This window comes from Prionailurus viverrinus, chromosome C1 (genome assembly GCF_022837055.1).
Source record: "Prionailurus viverrinus isolate Anna chromosome C1, UM_Priviv_1.0, whole genome shotgun sequence".
NCBI lineage: Eukaryota > Metazoa > Chordata > Mammalia > Carnivora > Felidae > Prionailurus > Prionailurus viverrinus.
In genome coordinates, this window is record NC_062568.1 from 193,061,011 (window position 1) to 193,087,076 (window position 26,066).

Sequence of the window (26,066 nt, forward strand, 5' to 3'; positions counted from 1 at the left end):
TTTTATAAAACTCTAAATTTATTCAAAGTGTTAAAAGAGTTCACTCTCCCCTCCAAAATACTTTACATTAAAAAAAAAAATCAAAACTGTTTTCTGTTTCCTCAGCCACTGTACAAGCTGCTGCTTCCCTTTCTGGGCACAAGCCTCTGCCCCCTTTCCCCTCCCTCCCTTCACTCTCAGTATTGCTTTAAATTTGTTTATAAAACCCTCCTTCCCCACTCCCCCCATGTCCTGCCCTGCAGATGTAGCTTCCTTTCCAGATTTCAGGCCCTTGGCTGCAGGTAAGGCATGTTGGATGGCCAGAATTCTCAGGCAATGCCTGAAGGGCAGAATGTTTTGTGCTTCTGGGAGAAAGGCTGATTGGCTTTTTTCTTGACCAAGTGAAGGATCATTGTTTTTTTCTTCCCCGTGGACCTCTGTTGAGGGCCAAATATTTGGCTTGGAGTTGCCCATGGCTGGGCAGCCCTGCCCAGTCTCCAGTTTCCCCCAGGCATAAGTCCATGACAGCTGGGTCTGACCACCATACCATTTGTCTGCCTGTGGATTGTGAAGGACAGAGGGTGGCACATGGCTACAGTAGGGCTTGATGAGCCCCCAACCTCTCAGAATGTGGGCACCAAATCCCCAGGGGAGGAATTTTTGGTTTTTGGCAGGCAAAACCAGGGTCAGCCAGGACCATGGGAGGTAGGGACGAGGGGGAAAGGTCTAACCACATAACTCTGGGGCGAGCAATGTTCCAGCTGCCAAAACCCCTCCCCTTTTTCATTTCCCCCCTCCCCCTTCATCCTGTAGACTGTAGGATGACTCAGGAAAGGAGGACAGAAAAGAGGGAAAGGATTCTGTTCTGCTGATAGGAAAAAGGCAGATGACAGAGTACTCAGGGCTGGGGGAGGCCTGCTGGAATCTATAGTCATAGCTTCCCAGTTCCAGGAGGGGGGGTGGGTGGCGGGAGCCAGGCCCGCAGAGGCTTCATCAGCTCTGTTCCTTGTCCTTGACTAGTAAGACTGTGTGCTGGCCACCACTGGACACAGATAAGACCACACGGTTCTCCAGCTGTTTGCCTGTCATCTCCACAGGGCTCCAGGCATCCTCTTCCTGCCCCGTGCCCAGCTGGTAGTTGGTGCCCATGCCCCAGGCAAAAACACGACCTACAAGGGAGAGAAATGGGGGCAGCTGTCTCCAGGATTCCTAGCCCCACCTTTCTGTAGTGTGAGAAGCCTGGAACATGAGGGTGAATTTTGGCTTTGGCCTGTAGCAGCCTAGCAAGGTCCCAGCCTCTAGTAGTTCAGGGAAGCTGAGAGAAGCCAAGGAGATCTTGGATTTAAAAAACAGCTTTGTCAACCAGAGACCACATTGCCAAAGACTTCTCCCTGCTCCTAGGAATGGCATTCAAGGTCCTACATGACTGGCCACTCCCCAACCCCTATACCACCCTCCATTCCAAGGACCTGTGGGACTGCTCTAGATGCTCCTGCATTTCAGATGCCCTCCATGGCTTATCATAAAGGACTGAACCTTTAAGGTGTAGTACAAGCTCCACTTCCTCAGGAACTCTTCCCAGATAATCCCAGGTCAAGCGCTTCTATCAGCTGCAGCCTTCTCAAGGTGCCCATTGCTGTCCCCCTCAGGCTTTGGTGACCACCTGGTTCACACTCTCCTCTGCTGTGCCTGCTATGACCCCAATGACTAAGCCTTCTTTCTCCTAGTAAAATTCTAAGTACAACTCTCTGGTTGTAAATAAAGAGGTCACCTTGGTGGAAAATGTAAGGAGAAGCCTGAGTTAGGAGTCTGGAGACCTGGATTCAAGTCCTACTGCCTATCTGGGCCTCAGTGACATATCCCCTTCCACTATTTTTCTATGCTACAAAACAAATCACCCGTATTAAAATAATTTGTTTACTCATTTTATGTCCATCAAAGTCAGAACTTCAGACAATCAGGAGAAAAGCAACGTCATCACAAACAGTGCTCTGTGTATCTCAGCTCTATTCAATGATGGACATCAGAGGCTGACGAACAGTTTGGTAAGAATCATGACCCCCAAGCCCCAACCACACCGAATGTGGGCAGCCCCACTCACCATCCTTGGTCACGGCATACCCTACGGAGGCCCCACAAGCTACTGAGGAAACAGCAGGGAGCCTGGAGATGAGGGTGGGTATGCTCTTCTCCTCAGCACCCTCCCCAAGGCCCAGCCGCCCATACTCAGCGCGACCCAGGCTGTATGCTTTTCCTGTGGGAGGAGGGGAGAGATAAAGAGTACCAGAGGGCTTGTTCCAGGTAGGCCAGTTGAGTTCCCGTATCTGTGGGAGCTGGTCCCCACTCCCAGGATGGTAAAAATGTCTGCAGTATATTCCAGTTCTGGGGAGTCCTGATAGAGCCCCCATAGGACCCCACTGAACTCATTCATACCTGGAGGGGTGCCAGGACTCTGAGGGATGGGGGTGGCCCTCATGGACCCACATCTGATCCAACCCATGGAGCAGGCCCAGGTTCCATATCTTACTGGGCTTATGCCCAAGGAACACTCCACCCTCAGCCCAGAGGTCCCACCTTCTGAATCCATGCAGACTGTATGATGCTGGCCACCAGAGAAGCCCACCCAGGACTTGGTAGAGTTCTTGAAGGATGTCAAGTTTTGGGGTACAAAGCAAGATTCTGTGCCTGGGGTTCCTGGGAGGAAAAGGCCAGGATAGAGCTGTCAAGGGTGAAGCTGTCCAAGGAGCTGTCCTTCTTCATTTCCTCACGCAGTGAGGTCGCCTCCCCCCGCAACAAACATGAAGATATGGATATTTTCACTTTACAGTGACAAAAATATGGCTCTGAGGGGTTAGCTGACCCCATCAAGAGCGAGCAATCAATGAGTGAAGCCAGGATTGGAACCCAAGTCACTCTGGGGTATGCTAGATGCTAGGCTTGGGACTCACCAAGCTGATGATAGTTGGAGAGGCCAAATCCATATACATGACCCTCGCAGGAGATGGCAAAAGTGAAGTAGGCACCACAGAAGGCATCCTGGAATCTCACGTGACCCCGGCTTCCTCTGGATTTCAGCATCACACACTTGGGGACCAAGAGTCGTTCTGTAGGCAGAGAGGCAAGGGTCAGTGGCAGACACACACAGCTTCTCTGTCTGCCCTGTGCTTTTTCCCCATTACTATAGCCCTTGGAGGGAGACTAAGCAGGCATTCTTCTCCCTATTAAGCAGAAGAGGAAACTCAGGCCATGAGAGTACAAGTGCCTCACTCAGTCTCCCAGAGCCTTAAGAGGTTAACATTTACATGGAACTTACCACGTGCCAAACATTCTTCTATGTTAGCTCATTTAACTTCACCACAACCCAATGAAGTAGGTTTAGAGATGAGGAAACTATGTCCAGAGTCCCACAGCCAATAGGCAGCAGAACCACAATTCAAATCCAGGGTAGTACGGCTCTAGAGTCAGAGTTCTTAACTACCAGGTTAAGGTCTATCTGATGCAAGCCTAAAGACCGTTAGGGAATCGCTCTTGCCTCTGACCTTCACCAGGGGGTGGCTTGCCAAGTTGCCCCGCCAGAGGGACCTAAGCCACCTACCAAGGCCCTGCCGGCCACCACGGTTGGCAAATAATTCAGGCACACGGCCCAGCTGGCCCTGCTCCCCGCAGCCCAAAGTGTAGAGGTCACCATCAGCTGTCAGCATCACCAAGTGGTCATTTCCTGAGGGGGGAGAGGAAGGCAGAGGATGCAGGGTTTGTCTGTAGGGCCCAGGGCTAGGCCAGCCACGGAACAAGGTTCTCCAACTCCTGCCTAGAGCGAGTACCCCCAGACTCACCTGAGGCCACCTTCACTACAGGCATTGTCAGCTGCACTTGCACAGGTACCATGCTCTTCTTCATGGGCTCCAAGAGTCCAATCACACCATTATTGTCCTGGAAGGTAGGGCAGAGCACTTACCAGCCAGTCGTGCCTGCCCCATACCAGTCAGGTCCAGGCTTGCAGGCAACCACAGAGCTGTCTGGTGAAGGACACTGGTGCCAGATGGGGATGAAGAGGAGGGCAGGAGCCGGGACAAATAATGAAATACTTAATGAATGAAATAGTATGTGGCTTGGGATTTGCATTAAAATAACAAAGGATTGGGGTGGTGGGGTGGATGGGAGTAGAGAGGAAACAAGTTTGGCCACAAATTGATGACTATAGAGGCGAGTAGATGGGTGTTCAATGTTATTTTTCTGATCACTTTTATGTGTTTGAAATTCTCCATAAAAATTTTTAAAAACAGTCCTGATGAAGAAATACCTTATCAGATTCCTTTATTTTTAACACTTCAAAATAAACACCAAAGTACCAAAACAACTTTAACGCTGACTTTGTGTAAACTGCACTCCCTTGCCTTCAAAATTCTGAGATGTGACAATCTTTCCCATGCACCCCAAAACCCCTGACAGATGTAGGAGATGGCTGGGGAGGAGAGAGGTTGAAGGAGAAGGGTGAGGAGAGTAAGCTTCCTGGAGTAGCCTCAGCTTAAAGGCATCCTTGATCCACCCTTTCCCAAGATACACATTTCATAATGTAGATTCAAGGTAAATGTGGACAGGCCTGGATGAAAAGACATGGGTCTGGGCCCAAGCTCTGCCTCTGGGCCTTGATTTCCCCACCATTACATACAAGAGGGAGGTAGAGATGGATTATCACTGGGGCCTCACCAGTTAATTCAGCCAGCCAACCCCCATGCAGTTCTCCAGACCCAGTCTTACCCTGAAGGAGCCCCAGAGGAAAACTCGGCCATCCTCAGTGAGGGCTGCTGTGTGACTGTCTCCTGCCGACACCTGTACCACTTTCTCTTGTAGTTCCACTTTCCCGGGAACCATCTCTGAGCCCTCTACTGATGTGTCCCTTCCCAGGGCACCCTCATCATTGCAGCCGAAGGAGTAGACCTGTGGCCAAGAAGCCTTCATTAGTGCAAGGTCTGGCCTCAGTCCATTCTCGTTTAGGCCACTCCCTGCTCAGCTAGCCAGCACCATTGCCACAGAGTAACTTTTGTGGCTCAAGGTTCCTTCTCCAAACCCCCAAGCCCAGGCCCTGTCCAACCCTGTGCCACCCACCCCAACCTACCTGGCCGCTTTTGCTTAGACACACGGTATGCATGCCCCCAGCCTCAGCCTGCACAATGTCCTCCGGAATGGGCACCAGGGCTGGCTTCTTCCTTTCCATCACATTCTCGCCCAGCCCCAGCTGGCCCACATCGCCCTGGCCCAGTGTCAGCACCATGCCTGGTTCTGTGCTGTGGGACCTATGTGAGACTGAGGGGTGAAGAAGACAGCCCTTGAGTGTGCAAGATGACAGCAGAAAGGAGGAGTCATTCTTTCTCCACTGCATGGGCTCTGGGATCACAAAAACCTGGGTTCAAGTCCCTGCGCTGCCACAGACCAGTAATATGACTTTTCTAATAAGCCTAAATTTCCTCATTTCTGATATGTGAATAGCAAAAATAACTATGTCACAGGGTTTTTGTGAAAATTAAAAACTGAGCACATTATTAATATGAGGGAGGAAATGTTAACAAGACACTCAATATTGTGAAATGAATCTTGGTGGGGAAGAGAAGAATGAGGATACAGATAGTCTTCCCAAATAGCTCCAAGTTCTCAGTTAGGAGTCACTGTGCCAACGAGGATTCACATAATGTCTACCCTTTCCTGATTGCTTACTCTACTAATGTGAAATTGCTTTGTAGTCCCCTAAATTATGCTACAGACCTTCCATATTAGGATCCTTTTTTATAGGAAAGGAAACAGAGACTCAGAGAGGTTAAATACCTTCCCAGTGTCACAAATCTAATGAATAGTAAAGTCTGCACTGAAACCAAGGGAAACTACATGGGTCAGAGCATCGTTCCTAGCCTCCATGTTCTGGCTGCGACTAACTCCCACACATATTCACACCCAACCCTTCCGCGCCTATCTGGGAACAAACAGGCAGCAGAAGAGGAAGGGGCGGGAGTAAGACATAAGACAGACATTTGCAAAAAGGTACAAGCCAACCAGCGGGCAGCAATGGGCCATCTGCTGCCCAATGACGACCGCCCACGGCCCCGGACAACCTATGGCGTCCAGACCCTCCCTCTGGGGGTGTGGCCACAGCTGCCAGGGCCGATATGGCTGCGCAGAGGGTGCCCTGGGCAGGGAGCCACCTGGTCGGGTTTTCTGGTCAGGAGGGCTCGGCCCGTGGGCACCTGGAACACGACGGGAGGCAGCGGACCTCACTGCCTGGTTACGAGGGTCTGCAAAAGACAGACACTGTCTAAGTGTGGGTCCACACTATCCCCTCCCGGATTGGGGTTGGATTGCTCTCCTCACTGTCTCTCTCCAGGGTCCCAGGAAAGGAAACCACAACTACCTTCCTCAAATGCTACCAGGACATTATCTCATTTTCCTCTTAACAGCCCAGCGAGATTGGTGCTGAGCTGTTGTATGAATCAGCTAATTCAAGCTCAGCGATGTTAAGTGACTCAACCAAAGCTACACGACTGCAAAGTGGCAGAGCCTGGACTTGAACCTACTTCTGGAAGTCAATGGTCCTAGCCCTGGTGCATTACTGCCGGGAGCAAAGTGCTAGGGTCTCACACCCCCCCCCCCCCCACCTCCCAGTACTACCTGAGTGCTTGTAGACAAGTCTCTGCTGCTTTAGGAGTCTCAGAGGGTGGGATTCAGTAAGCTACAAGAGACTCCAGCTGGGTGGAGTTCTTGGGCTTCCAGGTCCCTCAGCTCCAGAGGTCAGGGAGGAAGGAGCCCAGTCCCAGAATATGGGGGCTCCAAGAGGCCACCCATTCAGAGATAGAGGCCAAAGCCAACTTACCCTTCACCTTCTTGCTTTTGGGGAGAGCATCCTCTGGAGGTGACCTTCTCTTAGCTATACGCTTGGGTGGCATCCTTTCCTGAAAAACCCAGGCAAATACTCCATTTCATTCATGGCAATCATTTACCTGCTCTCACTAGGTAACCCTAAAAAAGGTAAGAGGGATTCCAGCCATTCCACTTCTCAGAATTTATCTGAGAAGAATGGTAACAGAATAATGGATACATCCCAAGATTAAGTTCCATAAATATTCTCTACTGTATTTGTCATAACATTAAAAAGGAAAATGGAGCAACACATGTACTCAATAGTAGGAGCTGGAAAGTACGTGGTATATTTATAATAGAATGGTATGAAGCCATTAAAAGTGATGCTTTCAGAGATTTATTTATTGAATCGGAAGATGCTCACCATTGCCAAATAATATAAGTAGACTGAAAAAACACTTCATCATCCCATTAAAAAATGTATACATGTGTAAAAATATGTGTAGAAAACTGTGTGGAAAGAAGTACGTTCATTATTAACAATGGTAACCTCTGGAAAATGGGATTATAGACACATAATTTTTTTCTTTTTGTACCTTCCTATATTATCTAAGATATCTAACAACATTACATGTATTTTTTTTATTTTTTTATTACAAAAAATTAAAACCTTTAAGAACATCAAACAAAGTATCTCTCATAGCTCTCCCTCAACCTTGAGATACCACTAGTAACTCTGGCGAAGCACTACTGTTATCAGACCCTCCCATCCACAAAAAAGCACGATTCTCATTAAATAAAACCAAACCAGACCATTTGTGCCCTTTGATCCAAAAGTCCCATTCCTGCAAGGAACGTGGCCTTCCTAAACAGTCCAATAATAAATAAACACTGTGTACATGCTCACCAGGTATTAGAGAAAGGGGAAAGGAAACCACTTATAAGTTACGAGAAAGGTTCCATCCAGGGCAGCTAAGGTTCCATCCAGGGCAGCTACGAGCCTCAGCCCCAAACCCCTCCTGCCTTTAGCTGCTGCTGTCCTGCAATGTTCTCCCTGTCTTCCTCAAGGCTGCTGAGAACAGAGACATTTTCCCCAGCTCTCTCAATTCCAATCCAGCCTAAATGGTGTCCAAAGCCTCCTTCCTCCACACACCCAGCCCCGGAAATAAATCTTCATTGAGCCCTGGTCTTTAAGCTTGTGAAAAGAAGTCAAATTGTCTAAGCCTGGAGCTCCTGAAACCAGAATTGTAAACCCTCTGGCAGGGGCCAGGGCACTTTAGAGCTATCCTGATGTAGAAATAATATAGCTTGTGCCAATTAAGAATCTCAGGGCCAGAATCTGGGCTCAGCTACTTTCTAGCTGCTTGACCTTAGGCAAAATTACTTAATCTCTTCATGAATCAGTTTCTTCCTCAGTAAAACAGGGATAATAATAGTACCTACATCTTTGTTACATAGGATTAAATGAGCTAATATTGTAAATGTAATAAATTAGTATCAGTATTACAACATTCAGGGCCTGTCCCAGGTAATGCCTGAGAATAGCTCTAAGCTAATCTAACCCACCTCTCTTCCATTTTGTATATAAGGGATGAGACTCTACCCAACACTAAAAATGGAATGAGAACTCCAGAGTCCTTCTCAGGCTCAGCTGTGGCCCTAACCAGCACCCTGCACCTCCCTTCCCCCCCCACCCCAATGTCTTTCTTCCAGTAGGTCCTAGAGCCTCAGCCCCTCCAGCTCCCTATTGCAGAGTAATGAACACAAGGCCAGTGGCCTCTTGAATTTCCAGGCACTTTCCTGGTAACTATCCTGGGGCAGAACAAAGGACTGAAGATGAGGAAGTAGCCAAAGGTTTAGAATTCTCCAAGCCAGTGTAGGCTGAGCCTCGGCAGGCTGAGCTGCTTCTACAGGTTGTGACTGGCCCAGTTCTGACTCTGATGAGGTGGCAGTTCTGAGCGTCACCCAACTTTTATTCCCTTGGGGTGTGATTCCCCCTCTTGGGGTGGGACTCCTCCTCTCCAACCCACCTCTTTGAGACCCCTCTTACCATGCTAAAAATGCACATTCTCGGGGATTAGAGGGAATTGGATTCACCTGCCAGGGCTGTGGCTTGTTCACCCCAGCTTTTGTGGCCATGGTTAGCCAGCAGCCTTGACCTCTCTGAGCTGTACCCTCATCTGTCAAGGGGAATGCAATGACTTCTCAGGGCTGCCCTCAAAACTGAATGAAATATCTGTTTTCAGTGCTAAGCACACAGTAAGTACTCAATACATGGCAGCGTTTATTCACTTGTTCCACAAATATTCATTAAGTGCCTATCACCACTGTTTGGTTTTGGGTCAGGTGTAGCAAGGAAAAGGGGACTACCCCTCTCCCTGTTCCCATGAAGCTTACACTGCAGTATGGAAGACACATTACAGATGATGCTGAGTGAAGGATAAGGAGATACAGTAAGAGATCACTTGGGGGGACACAACAATGTGAGTGTACTTAACACTGAGCTATATGCTTAAAAATGGTTAAAATGGTAAATTTTATGTTTGTGTTACCACACTAAAAAAATAAAATGCCTTGGGGTAGGGGAATAGAGTGGTCGGAGGGGATGACATTTAAGCTAAGACCTGAAATATGAGAGAAAGACAGTAGGGCAAGACCACGACGAAAGTGGTGTGCTAAATGGCATGTTTGGGAGCGTGGGGAGACCAGTGCAGCTTCAGCTGGAGAGCAACTGGTCAGACGACATGAGGAGAGCAGGGGCTGGATCATGCAACACCTTGTAGGGAACACAGAAAAATTTTAAGAAAGTCTTCATCAGATTTACATTCTTAAATGGCTGTTCTGGCTACTGGAAAGAAAATGGAATGGACTGGAAGAGGAGGCTATTGCAGGCATCCAAAGGAGAGACGATGGTGACTTGATTTGGTCTGTCTGAGGTAATAGAGAAAAAGGAGACAAAACTGATCAACTTAGGAGACAAATTCGATGTGTGGATTAGATGTGCAGAGTGAGGGAGAGGGAGAGATCCAGAATGACCTTCTTCATCCCCCAAAAAATCCAGAGGATCCCAGGCAGGCCTCCCCAGAATCTCCCTATAAGCTTGGCCAAACACAAGGACTCCTAGGCATTGGGTTAAATGACTAGGAGGCCGGTATGGGGCGCCTGGCTGGCTCAGTCAGTGCAGTGTGTGACTCCTGATCCCGGGGTTTATGAGTTGGAGCTCCACACTGGGTATAGAGATTACTTAAAAATAAGATCTTAAAAGAAAATGACTAGGAGGATGGTAGACTTCTATTAGTGAGATAGAGAACACTGGGGGACAAACAGGAGAGAAGAGACTGAGAAGACCATTTCTCCAGGTGTTTTCCTGAAGCTTGAAGTCGTTGGGAGCCAACGAGAGATGTGAAGTATGCAGAGCTGGGTGGGTGAAGGGGTGTGGGATAGAACAGGTATCCCTTGTTTCAGGTAGATAACTTGGATCCCTGGCCAAGCCGGCAGCCAGTTGAGTGTGTCCAGGGCTCTATCCTGCTAAAGGCAAATCTCTCATCAGTTCATCAAAATGACTTGTAGAGGTCAGCCGTGCCACAGATGGAGACCGTGTAACAGGATGGAAGAGTACTCACAACAAGAAGTGAAGTGAAAGCACAGGGAAGAGAATTATGTCAGCATACTGGTGCTGACGCTGGGCTGACCTGTAGGCAAGGCCTGAAGTGCAGACAGAAAAATAAATGAGGTGGTTGGTATCATGGGGGCACTAACAAAAAACATGTGTTACTGTGGGTTGGAACCCAGTGAACATCTCCTTAGACACCTGTGTTTTGGCTAAAATTGTGGGGCATCTCACTGCAAGCTATGAACATTGATCCTATTTTACAGACGAGGAAGCTGAGGCTCAGAAAGGTAAAGTATCTCACCCAAGACTGGAAGAGGAAGTGAACGTCTCAACCAAGTTGGTCAGATTCCAAAGCTGGTGTCCTTGCCAACTTCCTCCCCAATGTTCCCCAGTCTCTCAGCCTGCCTGGGAACTATCTCTCATACCTTCTCCCCAAGAAAAGACAGCAACTTGGCTCTGGTCTTCCTGATACCTACCCCATCCCATTCCAGAAGTCATTCATGATCTTTCTAAACCTCAAACCTGAAACAAGGTGCTTCTTTGCTCAGACTCCCCACTGGCTGCTTCTGCCTGGAAGATAAAGCCCACAATTTCTAGCCTGGTACGGAAGGCTCCAGACTCTGGTACTGACATAACTTTTGGCCTATCCCTTTTCTGTCACAATCTCCTTACTCTTCCCACACAATCTTAGACTGCTTATTGTTCTCTCTGTCCATTTGCATCTCTATACCTTCCCACCCCTTATCCTACTAGAAGAATGTCTACTCAGTCCCAAAGTCACCTCCACTGGTAAATCTTCCAGATCTCTCCCCTCATCCCAAAGGAATCATTCTCTCCCAGAGAAACGGGACAGACTTTTGGATCTGGATTGTAATTACTCTAATTTACATGTCTGTCCATCATACCAACCTACTCCTTAAAACGTGAGCCACTCTGGGGCACTGGCCGCTCCTATCGTCTGTATGCCAACAATCTTTTACTCCTCACAAGATGAGGAAGGACTATCACTTCTAATTCAGTTGCTGCACCTGAGGCTCAGAGAAATAAATTTACTTGCCTAAATTCATACAGTCAGTAAAAGAGAGTCAGGAATAGAACTCAGGTATATATGACTGATTAAAAAAACCCACAAAAACAAACAAAAAAACACATCAGCCAAAGGCAGACCATGATCCAGGCAAGGTTGGAGGCAGCCCAGGCAGGCCTCCCCAGGATCCCCCCATGAGCTTGGCCAAACACAATGAATGAGGGCTGAAGCTACCTAAGAGGGAGAGGACAGTGAGGTAAGAGAGGAGACACTGAAGCAGCTTGGGTCTGACGGGGTGGGCCAGGTGGGTGCTGGACCCACTGAAAAATGCGGGGAAGGACAGACCTGGGTTCTCTCTGAGCCTAAGAATTTCTGCCTCTCAGATGGAGGTCTCTAGGTATAGCAGAATGCTGTCGTGAGCAATCCCGGAAGCAGGGCAGGGGATGAAAGAGCACCTTCTAAAAGGTGGAGCCCTGGGGGCACCTGGCTGGCTCAGTGTGAGGAGCATGCAATTCTTGATCTCGGGGTCACGAGTTCAAGCCCCATATTGGGCCTAGAGCTTAAAGAAATAAGTAAACAGGGGTGCCTGGGTGGCTTAGTCGGTTGAGCGTCCGACTTCAGCTCAGGTCACGATCTTACAGCTCGTGAGTTCGAGCCCCACGTCGGGGTCTGTGCTGACAGCTTGGAGCCTTGAGTCTGCTTCAGATTCTGTGTCTCCTTCTCTCTCTGCTCCTCCCCCATTCATGCTCTATCTCAAAAATAAATAAATGTTAAAAAATTAAAAAAAATAAGTAAACAAACAAGCAATAAACTTTTTTCAAGGTGGAGTCCTTCACATCCTCTACTACACAAATCAGTTCTTTGTATGGACACCCTCTCTAACTGCTCTGGGTATGTTTTCTTAATCACACAGTAAGTGTCTCGACTAGGAATAAGTAGCAATCTTTTGTCCCCACCCTAAACCCCCCCTAACAAACACAGCTTCCATCCTTAGCAGCTTACAGTCGGGGAGAAGAGTGAGACACAGTCACAAAAGAGTAAGGTCAGATATAGAGTCAACTTCCACTAATAGGCATCTATGATGCCTGGAATGCTCACACCTGCCCTCTGAGGTAAGTGTGATCACCCTGGTTTTACAGAGAAAAAAGTTGTGCCCCAGGCCACACAGGTGGGGTGAGATCCCAGGTCTCCTGACCACTTGCCATCAGCACCAGAGCATCCCCCTTCCTCCTCTTCCTCTTTCTCCCTGGGCTTCAGTTTCCTCAGGTGGTGAACGAAGGTATACCAGACTAGACAGTCTACCAGGGGCCTGGTGTTCCTGCTGTGACCTTCTATGACCCCTCCACAGCCTGGTTTCTGCAAAGAAAGATAGAGCCCTCTCTGACCACAGCAGCTGTCCCTGCCACCACCCCTACTTCCTCACTTGCCTGCCAGACTCAGAAGCTTAAGAATCTCTTTGTAAGAAAGGTCCCCAGGAAGAAAGGGAGGAGAGAGTCTCATCTGTCAACAAACATTTGCTGAGCTCCTGCTATGTGCCAGCCGCAGAGCTGATACACTTCACTCCAGGAGTTCACCAGAGGAGCCCCCTTGCATGCAGAGGTATCCTGGGGAAAAGGGACCTCAGCTTCCACCGGATGTTAGAATCACTGCTTTATGAAAAATACAGGATATAAGTAATTCTCACCATACACCTCTTACCTTCATTTTACAGATAAGGAAACTAATGCCCAAGGAGACTGGGGGGGGGGGGGGGGTGGGGGGTAGGGGGGGGTGGCCCAAGGGTACCTAACCAATAAGCTACAAAGCTGAACAGTATTCCTGCTCTTGGGATGTCTTTGTGACAAAAGCATGGTGAACTCCTAATTCCATCTTTCCAGACCCATTCTGATGCCCTTCTTGGGTGACCCCCTCCCTGCCTCCTCCACCCTCACCCAGTGTTTCCTGGTCTTGCATGCCACACCTCTCGATACCCGGTCCTTGCCGTATTATCTTGTTACTCCTTTCTTTGTACCCCACACTTAAACATCTATGGTATTTCTGACCCCAACACTCACCTTTACCTTCGTGCCTCTCCATGCCCCTGGCTGGATGGCACTAACCCCTCCACCTCTGTGGGCTGAATAACTCCACTGTCCTTGAAAACCCCATCCAAGAGTCATCTCACCCGGAAAGCCATCCGGACCTTCCTGGGCAGGGTTGGGTGACCCCCTCAAGAGTTTCCATACCACTCCATACGTTCGACTTCTGCCAGGACACACAAGTTACACTTGGTTGGAGCACCTCAATTACCATCTGATGAATGAATGACTTGCCAGCAGCAGCGCCGCTGGGTCCACGGACATACGTGGGTGACACACTGGACCTTAACCGAGGCCCCCACAGGGGTCTCCCCAAGGAGACCAGGGGCCACACGGGGCCCTTCTCACCATTGTTCCTCAGCCCTGCCAGCGCGGCACGAAGTAGACAGTAAAAATCAGTTGACAGCTGAGTTGATGCGGGGTTCACAGCACACCTCTCCAAGGCTCAACAGTCTTCCTCTGGGTGCCTGGTGACGCTGACTTCTTGCCCTGCAGAAGACCCTCGCCAGCCTATACCTCGAGCTCCTAAGGCACACACTCTCCGGGCAGGGTCCCCCCCGCGCCCCGCTGCTCTGCCAATCGCATCCTTGGGACGAATGCTGGACAAAACCACTTTCCCCTCTCCGGAAGCGCAGCCGGGGCTGCCGGTCCCGGGCCGCGAGGCGCGCGGGTCTGCGCCCTGCGGGGTCACGGCGGCCGCGCGCACCCGGCCGGCCGCGCTCGGGCCGTTTGAATCTCCCGCCCGCGCGGGCGCCGCGGGCGGACGAGAGAGGCGCGGCGGCAGAGGGGCCGCGCGGCCCTCGCTCGAGCCAGGCGGGGCCGGGCCGGCTCCAGGGCGCCCCGCGGGGCCGGGGACCCGCGCGCCTGCTCCCGCGCCTTCCTGCCGCCCGGCTTCACGTGGGGCCGGCGCCGCCGACACGAGCGCGCGGGCGACGGCCCCGGCCTGCCAGGGCTCCGGCTGTGGCCGTCCGGGGTGCAACCTTCCGCCCGGACCCTCCGCCCCGACCCTCCGCCCGTGACGGGTGCGACCTACCTCGCTGCAGGTCCGCCACAAGCAACTCCTCCACCCGCCTGCCCGGCCGCGAACTGCCCCAGAGCATGCGCTCTGCAGGCCTCCGGCCCCGACCCCGGGCCAGAAAGAAAAACAAAGAGCCCGGCGGCCCCTGGCGGCCGCTCCGGGAAGTGCAAGTGGCGCGCTCGGACTGGAGCGCTCCCGACCAGGCTCTCTCCGCCCTGGCCCCGGTACAATGGGTGTGTATTTTGGAGATTCCAAATCCGGACCGGTGGACTGACAACCAGAAACTACTTGAAACCGGGGTTTCAAGTTTGGGAAGATCTTGTGGGGCAGAGACTGCACGGAGAAGATACTGATACTGCTTTCAAAAGGGACTCCGTCAGAGAAAGATGAGAAGAAATCAGACCATCAACAACTACACAGGGCCATGACGTGGGTATGCACAGGGGCATCTGGCTCAGCCTGGGGCTTAAGAAAGGCTTTCCAAGGTAAGGCTAAGAGGGCAGAGCATCTAGGACGCATCCCTTGCGAAGACAGGGAGTGATGAGAGAGTAGAGTGGTTGTGGGAAACTGCCAAGGTGTGACTGGGGCAGAGGGTGCCTATGGGAGTGAGCAGAGAACACTAGAGAGCAAGGGTCAGATCATGATGCAGGGCCTAGTGTATCCAAGGAGTACAGCTTCTATCCTGAGGCAGTGAAGAACTAGGGAAGGGATTTGAGCATGGGAGTGACACGAGCAGAATTTGTTTTAGAGCAAAATGGAGAATGGACTTGGCAGAAGGAGAAACGGAGAGTGGGGGGAGCAAGAGAAGTGAGGGAGACCAGCGAAGAAAGAATGTGGGGCCATGAATTGGGGTTGGGAGCTGGAGATGGAAAATAGGCACCAAGCTGACTATGCTCTCTTAATACACTCCTTCTTCAGTGGATACAAACAGTTCAAGATTCCAGATGTTCCCTAAGGTGACTTCTCAGGCCATTTGATTGTGTCTGGAGGGTTTCTGAGGTCAGGACAGGGACCTCTGCAGAAGGGTATTTTCTCCATTTCGTGTTGATTCTGACTCTGAAAGTCATTCAATCATACCTGAACTCTAGATGGATACTTTTGGTGAGTATTTACCAACTGAATTTCTCCTACTATGCAGAGCCCATCCCAAAGGACTCCCCATATTCAGGGTCTCTTACCTCTCCAAATTTACCTCTGCCTCCATCATGGACTCCTCTTTTAGATGATATACTGTGCGATTTCTCCAAGTTTTAACCCTGGATGTTTGATCTCTCTCTGCTTTCTTCTTCCAAGATCTTACTCATTCCCATGGCTTAATGTAATTATAAAAATGATTATTATCACCCATTTTGTAAAACTGTTTACTTTGTTAATTACAGAAACACATCCACCCATGTCCATGAGCTCATTTGTTCCTTACAAAACCTCACGGTAGTTGGAAAATGAGAAAAATGAGGTTCAAAGGTGAGGCATGTTCTCTGGGGTCAGCACACAAGTGGTAAAGGGGACCAGAGCTCTTGTTCAGCCTGGAGCCATCATCTTTTAACTGAGAGGGCAGTCCATTTGGTCTGGTTCTGACCTCCACCCTAAGTTTCAGCTATCTCTTCCCAGAAGACCCCACACCTAAAATAAAACATGTTATGTACGCATCTAGACCTCTCCCCCCGCCCCCCCACTTCATCCTTACAGCCAAGAGTAAGGTTCTCTGAGAAGTAAAGATTCAATCCTTATTTTCTGATTCTTCCCTCTTCTCTCCTCTTCATGTTTCGGTTGCTGCCCCTCTGGTCTAAAGCACCACCCTCCTGGCCTCTGCTCCTGCCTCACATCCCTTCCCCTCCATTTTGTTCCACCTAGATCCCCATTAGTCACCCTAAATCATGGCTCTGAGAACTTGCCCTGCATACAAATCTTTAAAGACTCGGGTATTTCTTCAGTGCTATACTCAGAGCACCAGGCAGCAATTGCCCCAAGCTGTTGACTTCCCACTCTCTCCTTAGCCTCTGCACTGTACTCTGAAGGTGCCCATGTTCATTCTACCTTCTCACCTTTATTGGGGCTGTTTCCCCTACCAAGTGTCTTTCTTCCTGCCTTGCTGAGCTCTTGATATAACTTAAGGCTCAGTTCAGGCCCCATCTCTGTGAGGACTTCCTTGACCCCACTTATCTTTTCCTATTCTGAGCCGAAATATTAATTTTAATTATTTTTTACATTCTATCATTTATTTCACTTATTGCACACAAACCATAATAAGAACAATCAATTGAAGCTGGCCCAGAACTGGCTCAAATGATAGAAGTGAAGGACACTGAAAGTTATTATAACTGTATTCCATATGCATAAAAGTTAAGTAGAGATATGGAAGATATAAAAAGACCCAAAGTGAATTTCTTGACAATATCTAAGATTGTAAATACACTGGATGTGATTAACAATAGATTAGATATTGTGGAAACAACGATTAGTACACGTTAGGGCACAGCAATAGAAATTATCCAAAATGAGACACAGAGAAAAAAGAATTTAAAAAAATTGAAAATAGCATTAGTGAGGTATGGAATAACTTTAAGTGGCCAAATATACAGGAAAGCAAGGAGGATCTGGGGACAGAAAATATATGAAGAAATGACAGCTTAAAAATGTATAAACTATGAACCTACAGATCTGTGATAGTTATTTTTTTTTAATGTTTATTTATTTTGAGAGAGTGAGCACACAAGGGAGGGGCAGAGAGAGACAGAGAAAGAGAATCCCAAGTGAGATCATGACCTGAGCCAAAATCAAGAGTTGGAGGCTTAACTGACTCAGCCACCCAAACGCCCCATGATAGTTAGTTGTATATGTCAACTTGGCTAGGCTATGGTGCCCAGCTGTTTAGTTAAATGCCAGTCTAGATGTTGTTGTGATGGTATTTTAAAGAGATGATAACCTTTAAATCAGTAGACTTTAAGGAAAGCAGATTACCTCCTATAATGTGGATGTGCTTCATCCAATCAGTTGAAGGCCTTATGAGAAGGAATTCTGCCAAGACTGCATGTAGGCTCAAGACTACAACACCAACTCTTGCTGGAATTTCTAGCCTGCCAAAGTGCCCTACAGATCTCAGACTTGGCACTCCCCACAACTACGTGTGCCAGTTCTTTAAAATAAATCTCTATCTATCCATTTACACACACATACATCCAGTTGGTTCTGTTTCTCTGGAGAACTGTAACCAACACAAAATCCAAGAAGCTCAAGTAACTCCAAGCACAAGAAACAAGATACATCAAAATCAAATTGCTTAAAACCAATGATAGAAAATCGTAAAAGCAGTCAGAAAAAAGACATGTTATATACAGAGAAATGAGGCAAGGATATAATGCAACATGTTATGTGCAGAGGAACAAAGACAAAGATACAATGCAAACAAGGGGACAATGGAGCAACATCTCTAAAGCACTCCAGCCTGGATGGCTCAGTCTGTTAAGCGTCCAACTCTTGGTATGGGTTTAGGTCGTGATCTCACAATCTGTGGGTTCAAGACTCCCTTGAGGCCCCCACCCCCCTCCATCAAGACCCCCCCTTCCCCCATTAAGCACCCCCCCGCAGGTGAGCCCTGCTTAGGATTCTCTCTCTCTCTGCTCCCTTCGGCTCTCTCTCTCCCCCATCTCTCTCAAAATAAATAAATAAACTTAAAAAAAAAAAGATAAAGTTTTTTTTTAATAAAAATTAAAAAAGTACTCCAGCAAAATTATATCTCATAAGGTATATCCAGCGCAAACATCTTTCAAAAATGAAGGTGAAAATAAGGTATTTTCAGACATATGAAAGCTGAAAGAATTCATCACCAGTAGAACTATTGTAAAAGAAATGTTAAAATAAGAACTTTGGGGATGACTGGGTGGTTTAGTTGGTTAAACATCTCAAAATAAGTAAATAAACTTAAAAAAAAAAAAAAAAGACCTTTGGGCAGAAGGAAAGTGATACCAGATGAGAATCTGCATCTACACAAAGGAATGAAGAGCACTGGAAAATACCTTATTTCACCTTCATTTTTTAAAAAAAATTTTAGGGGCGCCTGGGTGGCTCAGTCGGTTAAGCGTCCGACTTCAGCTCAGGTCACGATCTCATACTCCGTGAGTTTGAACCCCGCGTCGGGCTCTGGGCTGACGGCTCAGAGCCTGGAGCCTGCTTCCGATTCTGTGTCTCCCTCTCTCTCTCTGACCCTCCCCCATTCATGCTCTGTCTCAAAATTTTTTAATGTTTATTTATTTCTGAGATAGAGAGAGACAGAGTATGAGTGGGGGAAGGGCAGAGAGAGAGGGAGACACAGAATCGGAAGCAGGCTCCAGGCCCTGAGCTGTCAGCACAGAGCCTGATGTGGGGCTTGAACCCACAAACCATGAGATCGTGACCTGAGCTGAAGTCAAACATTTAACTGAGCCATTTAGGCGCCCCCAAACTTTAAAAAAGATGAGGGCACCTGGGTGGCTCAGCTGGCTCAGCATCCAACTTCAGCTCAGGTCATGATCTCTCAGCTCGTGGGATCGAGTCCCAGGTCGTGCTCTGTGCTGACAGCTCAGAGCCTGGAGCCTGCTTCGGATTCTGTGTCTCCCTCCCTCTCTGCCCTTCCCCCGTTCACTCTTCTGTCCCCTCTCTGTCTCTTTCTCCTTCAAAAATAAATATAAACATTAAAAAAAAAAACTTTAAAAAAGATAGTTTCCTGTTTAGACAAAAAAAAATGTATTGTGGGTTTTATAACACATATAAAAACATATATAAAAGCGATATACATGACAACAATAACAAAGACTGTGGGGTGACAACATAAAGTTCTTTTACTGTCATAAGTGAATAAATGATATGATATATGATATACTATCATAAGTGAATGAATTGATACAATATCAATTGAATGTAGAATCTGATAATCTGAAGATGTATACTGTAAACTCTAGAGCAACCACAAAAATAATAAAACAAAGTTATAGCCAGTAAGCCAACAAAGAAGGTAAGATGGAATCAGAAAAAGTTACTCATTTTTTAAAAGGGAGAATAAGAGCGGCACCTGGGGGGCTCAGTTGGTTGACTGACTTCTGCTCAGGTCATGAGCCCATGCTTTGTGGGTTATAGCACTGCATCAGGCTTTGTGCTGACAATGCAGTTTCCCTTTCTCTCTGCCCCACTCCCCCAAAAGAAACAAACAAAAAAGAATCCTTAGTTGATTCTTTTTTTAAAAAAAGGTAGATTGGGGCGCCTGGGTGGCTCAGTCGGTTGAGTGTCCGACTTCAGCTCAGGTCACGATCTCACAGTTCGTGAGTTCGAGCCCCACGTCAGGCTCTGGGCTGATGGCTCAGAGCCTGGAGCCTGCTTCCGATTCTGTGTCTCCCTCTCTCTCTGCCCCTCCCCCATTCATGCTCTGTCTCTCTCTGTCTCAAAAATAAATAAACATTAAAAAAAAATTTTTAAAAAATAAAAAAAGGTAGATTAAGAAGGAACAAAGAATAGATAAGTCGAAAACATATTTAAGATGATAAGACTCAAACCTAAACGTTAATCATATAAAAATATGGTCTAAGCACTACAATTAAAAGGCAGAGATTATCCTAATAAATTAAAAAAGGCAAGACCCAATTATGCACCGCCTACAAGAAATAGTTTGTTTTTTTAAATGTTTATTTGTTTTGAGAGAGACAGTGGGGGAGGGGCAGAGAGAGGGCAAGAGACAGAGAATTCCAAGCAGGCTCCACACTGTCAGCACAGAGCCCAGTGCAGGGCTGGAACTCACGAACCATGAGATCCTAACCCAGCTGAAATCAAGAGTCAGACACTTAACCATCTCAGCTACCCAGGCACCCCAAGAAATATGTTAAAAATATAAATACACAAATAGTTTAAAGGTAAAAGGATAGAAAAGACATCCTCTGTCACACTAGTCAAAAGAAAGCCGGAGCAGTTAAATTAATAACAAAGTAGATTTCAGAGCAAAGAATATTATTGAAATAAAGTAATTTCATAAATGATAAAGGAGTCAATTATTCAAAATACATAATCCTGAACATATATGCAACTAATAACAGAGCTTCAATATGTGAACCAAAAACTGATAGAACTTATGGAAGAAATAGACAACTCCACAAATATAGGTGAAGATTTTGATAACTCACTCTCAATAATTGATAGAAAAAGTAGAAAACCAGTGAGGATACAGGAGACTTGAACAACTCTTGTAACCAACTTGAACCGATTGATATTTATCGAATGCTTCACCTTTCTTCACATTCCACCTTGCTTTCTTCAAACAAAGTAAAATACATATTCAAGTGCACATGAAACATTTATCAAGATAGACCATGGTCTAGGTCATAGAACAAGTCTTGGTAAATTTAAAAGGATTCAAGTCATACAAAGTATATTCTTAGACGACACTGACATTAAAGTAGAAACTAGTAACAGAAAGATCTTTGGAAAACCCCCAAATATTTAAAAATGAATATACTTTTAAATAGCCTATAGATCAAAGAAATCAAAAGGGAATTTGAAAGTATTTTGAACTAAATTAAAATGAAAACGCAACACACCAGAAGTTGTGGGATATTGTTAAAGCAATATTTGGGGGAAACTAACAGCACTAAATGCCTGTATGAAAAAAAAGAAATCTCTCAAATGAGTGACATCAGCTTCTACCTTAAGAAACAAGGAAAAGCAAACTACACCTAATCAAAAGAAAACAATAAAGATAAAAGCAGAAGTCAATGGAACAGAACATAGAAAAACAACAAAGTTATCAACTAGTGTTTGCTATTGCCAGGCATAGTATAGGAACTGAGCTTACAAATATGGTTCCGTTCTTGAGGATCCAACTGTTGGGTTAGACGGACATCAGTTTGAAAAATAATCACATCAGAATGCTAATTATCATGATGGAATGCTCAAGGTGCTAATGCTTATGAGAAGGGGAAGTGAAGACAGTGGTTAAGAGTTCAGGTTCTAGGGGTGTCTGGGTGGCTCAGTCAGTTGGGCATAAGACTTGATAGTCACTCATGTCGTGATCTCGAAGTTGTAGAATTGAGCACTGAGCTGGAAGCCTACTTGGGGCTCTCTTGCCCCCCCCACCCCTCCTTCATGTGTGCTCATCCTCTCTCAAAATAAACTTAAGAGCTCAGGTTCTAGAGACAAAGACCTTCAAGTTTCACTCCGTGTGGCCTTGGGCAAATGATATAACCTTGATCTTGATCGTCTTGTTTTTCTATAACATGGATCTAATAAGATTCCCTGCATTGCATAGGGCTCTTGTAAGGATGAAAAAATGCCTAGTGCATGGCAAATCCTACTCAAATGTCAGGTACTATCATTAAGATGTGGGTCCCATCCATTAGAGGGAAAGACATACACAAAGATAGAAGAAATGGGGGTGAGGGAGAGGCACGGTTGAGGAAGGACTTTCACTCCCCAAAAAACTACTCATTTCCACTTTATTTTCCAGTGTTGAGTAAAACCAGGCACATGGTATATAATTAATTACAACTGAAACTGAGGTTTTAGGGTGTAGTGGTTACATTAGCTTAATACCAAAAAGTGGTTTAAACCAGGTGGAAATAGTATTTTTTGAGGCATGATATAATATAGGTTGAGAATAGGTTCTGCAGTCAGTTGCCTTGCTCAGATGCATGCTCTGCCACTTACTGGCTGTATAACGTGGGCAAATTCCACATATCCTCCAACTTCAGTTGTCCTCATCTGCAAAATGGGCACAGAGTACCTTCTTTATAGAGGTATGTGGAGTATTAAATTACGTATGGACATCACTACACTGTCTTGTTTAAAGCTAGTAACATAATAGCTTATATTATGGTTTAGGGAGTTAGGTTCGAATCCTGATTCTGTTCCTTACTACTTAGATGATCTCGAGCAAGTTTCTAATCCCTTAATCTCTCCTGGAAAGATAGGGTTGGTTCTGAGGTAAGCCTGGTTGAATAGTGATGGTAGACTTTATTCATTCAACAAGATTTATTGGATACGATATCCCAGGTTGTTTGCTAATACTTAACAAGCTCATTGTACTTTTATGAGACTGTAAGCTTTTTACAAATATTAACTCATTTAAATCTCACTAAAACCCCAAGAGGTAGGTACTTTTATCATCTATGGATGAGAAAATTGAGGCAGAGAGGTTAAATTGTTTGCCCAAGGTCGCGTGAGCAGCAATTGGTGGTATTAGGATTCAAACCCAGACTGTCTCGGGACTCCCAAGTTTGCTAGGAATGCCTACTTGCAGAAAAAGCCCGCAGGCAGGTAGGTTACAAGAAGTTTGGCAGAAAGGGTGGGGCCTAGAAAACTTGCCAACAGCTTTGCTTCAGCTACACTTTGGACATAAAGAGAAAAAAATGCACGTATTTCCTGCCCAGCAGGTTACCCGGCCCTATGCTGAGAATTTGTACTAAAAACTGTAAATCCCCAGGTTAGCTGTAGGAGAAAAAGAACGCTTTTCATTTTACTGAGCACCTCCTGCACAGACTGCAGATGTGACAATGATACCAAAGAGGAGACTTTTGGCTATGCAGGCTCCCTCCCAGCAAGTGTGCAAGAGGGGGGTAGTTGCAGAGGCTGCTTCCTACTTGTGGGCTTAAGCAATCACCCTGTTAGACTAATACCTCAGAATTGTGATGAATACATGCCAAAATGCTTAGAACAGTGCCTGGCAGAGGTAAGCATTGCAAGAACCCTTGTTCAAGATGACCTTTTAAGTTGGTACTCCTTAAAAATAAACCCATCAAGAGGCATCTGGGTGGCTCAGTGTCCGACTTCAGCTCAGGTTATGATCTGTTTGAGCCTGAGTCAAGGCTCTGTGCTGACAGCTCAGAGCCTGGAGCCTGCTTTGCATTCCGTATCTCCCTCTGCCCCTCTCCTGCACTCTCAAAAATAAGCATTAAAAAATTTAGTAAGCCCAGCAAGCTCTCCCAGATTCTCCACAATCATGGTTTAACTACCTCCAATTCTATCATCTGGGGCTCAAAGGAGTGAAGCAGTCTGCCTCGACATTCCAAAAATTTGGGCTAGGACTCAATCATCTCTAATCTCCTCAATCACCTTGATGGCTTCTAAATGGGCAGGAGGCTGTTACAGTCCCCCTCCCCACTGTATGTTCATTTAGTCCCACCCAGGAACTAGACTCTACCTTTTAGATGGTTCCCATCCTTCAGGGCCTGGACTAGTTTCCAACGCTGGCAGTCAGTGCCTGTGCTTGACAAGATTTCCATTGTGACTCAGCCTCACATCATAAGCAGGATGACAATTCTCTCAGGCTGAAGTACACTACTTGGAACAATGGCAGTAGAGGCTAACTAGCTAACAGTGGTGGGATTTTGCCGTTTATGTCCAATCAGGTATTTGCTAAGGTTAACTTGCCTGTACTACACTGTGGGGAAACTGAAGATTAGGCTTGGTCTATCAGTAACCCAGATCTCCTGTCTAGTGGCCAAGTGTAGGTTGGTCTCTCACCTAATTCCTTAGGTGTCCTAAGCATTACCCACCTTTGAATGCAACCAGGAAGCTCTTCCCTGCACACTAGGGAACTGGTAGGAACCAACACATTTTCCCAAGTAAACAAGTGCCAGCATATACAAGACAAGCTCAGGGCCTTGTCAGTCATGTTTCCACATAACAAGGAGCCACACAAATATGCAGTCATCTTTATTGTAATCCATAAGTACATCAGAAACACATGGATCAGGGTGCCGGGTGGCTCAGTCAGACTCTTGATTTCTGCTCAGGTCATGATCTCAGTTGAGGCTCCATGCTGATAGGGTAGAGCCTGTTTGGGATTCTCTCCCCCTCTGCCCCTCCCACATACTTGCTCTCTCTTAAATTAAGCTTAAAAACCTACTGTTCCCCCTTGAGTTTCTCTTAAGGGCAGTTTTAAAAAGGGGTCAAATGTGCTCAAGCTTCTAAACCTCCAGGCTTAGCTTACAAAAACATTTATCACCCACTTCACCAACTGTCCCTGCCAAGTAGATAAAGTACCCCAAAGCATAAAGTGTCGACTGCCAATGTAAGGTGAGGCTCCTCTTCAATCCTAAATGAAAGCAAACAAAAAAGAGGATCAGACTCCTATTGAAGACCTCACTAAAAACTTTCCTTTTAGTTTTCATTAGATGTTTCCTGCATGGTTTGTCTCCTCAGTCATCGTCCACAGGACTCTGAGAAGCTGTAGGAATATGCAGGCGCAGACTCAAGGCCCGGCTTCATCTCCAACGTCGTGGAAAGGGACTGTACGTCACGGGGCAGAGCCCTATGCTCCCCTACGCCACCTGGACAGAGCCCGGGGAGAGTGACCTCCCGGGAGTATCCACGTTGGAATGACCAATTAAACAGCACCACCCTCAAAGCATTTAAGAGATTTCATTTCCCTCCATCCCTTATTACACAAGTGAATTTGAAGTAAGCCTGTTTAAAAACCAGTCATTACTACTACCTTTTCCAAGGTTTATCTTACTCACTGACCTAGGAATATTCAGGCGCATATGCCCCCCTTCATCTCCATTGTCATGCAAAGGGTCCGTACCAGAGAATAAATCCTTGGCTCCCATGGACAGACTTTGGTTAAGCCACCCAAACGCAATTTTTCCATTAGCAAAGCAGAAGTTTCTACCCCATCACACAACTAAAGATATGAAAATAATTTTTACTGGCTATAAAAGGCTATCTTCCCAGACATGAGCATAAATCTATGAAACTGCTGACATGCCAGCAAAAACGTCAAAGTTACTATCTGGATGTATTAAATGGCAAGAGCACATTCATGAAAAGGAACCCGGCTGGAATGATTAAATGTCGACAGGCAAACACTGGCAAGTCAGAAACAATTCTTACCCCAAATCCTTTGGTTTACTTACCCCAAATCAAATTATCTGGAATCCTGAGCAACCGCTGCAAAACAAGGTAAGTAAGAGCTTAATCCAGTAGAACAGCAGCTGATTAAGAGCAGAATTTTCTTTCATTTCCAATCAATCTAGCTCCAGATAGGGGGTGCTCTAAGAGCTGTTTCCTGCATGGTTTGTCTCCTCAGTCATCGTCCACAGGACTCTGAGAAGCTGTAGGAATATGCAGGCGCAGACTCAAGGCCCGGCTTCATCTCCAACGTCGTGGAAAGGGACTGTACGTCACGGGGCAGAGCCCTATGCTCCCCTACGCCACCTGGACAGAGCCCGGGGAGAGTGACCTCCCGGGAGTATCCACGTTGGTCACTGTAATTTACTTAACTTGCAGACTACTGAGCTAGAAACAAGTTTCAACCAGCTGACGACTTCCCCAATTCCCCAGGTGAAACCTTAATTCCAAACTGGCAACGAAATTCGAGTTATCAGCAGTCTCATGCCAGTAATCTAAATGAACTGCCAACCAGATACCCCAAACCTATCTATAAATCCCAACAGGCGATTAGCACTACTGCCAGAAAAATGCAGAGCCGAGACCACACTTATGCCTCGTTATGTATAAACCGATCTACAGTCGTGAAACCACCCT

The 26,066-nt window shown here is 46.9% G+C and overlaps 1 protein-coding gene and 2 non-coding genes across 7 annotated transcripts; all 3 read right to left on the reverse strand.

Annotated features, from left to right (window-relative positions):
- Positions 1–23,798, reverse strand: RCC1 (regulator of chromosome condensation 1). 5 transcript variants are annotated; one of them, XM_047869828.1, is made up of 12 exons: positions 23,719–23,798; positions 15,740–15,873; positions 6,839–6,917; positions 6,174–6,263; positions 5,096–5,283; positions 4,738–4,917; positions 3,813–3,909; positions 3,575–3,697; positions 2,928–3,083; positions 2,554–2,673; positions 2,081–2,233; positions 1–1,148 (listed from the first exon to the last, which is right to left on the reverse strand). In XM_047869828.1, exons 3-12 carry the CDS (start codon positions 6,909–6,911, stop codon positions 973–975), a joined length of 1,356 nt encoding a protein of 451 aa, XP_047725784.1. In that variant the 5' UTR covers positions 6,912–6,917; positions 15,740–15,873; positions 23,719–23,798; the 3' UTR covers positions 1–972. The 5 variants fall into 5 exon arrangements, with proteins under 5 accessions (XP_047725784.1, XP_047725783.1, XP_047725785.1 ...); XM_047869827.1 differs by lacking the exons at positions 15,740–15,873; positions 23,719–23,798 and adding exons at positions 13,892–14,032; positions 14,577–14,650; XM_047869829.1 differs by lacking the exons at positions 15,740–15,873; positions 23,719–23,798 and adding an exon at positions 14,577–14,656.
- An 894-nt stretch (positions 23,799–24,692) lies between these two features.
- LOC125174243 (small nucleolar RNA SNORA73 family) lies at positions 24,693–24,897 on the reverse strand. Its single transcript, XR_007155358.1, has one exon. It is a non-coding gene; the product is annotated as a small nucleolar RNA SNORA73 family (small nucleolar RNA).
- Positions 24,898–25,578: 681 nt separating this feature from the next.
- Positions 25,579–25,783, reverse strand: LOC125174244 (small nucleolar RNA SNORA73 family). Its single transcript, XR_007155359.1, has one exon. It is a non-coding gene; the product is annotated as a small nucleolar RNA SNORA73 family (small nucleolar RNA).
- Between the last annotated feature and the right edge of the window lie 283 nt (positions 25,784–26,066).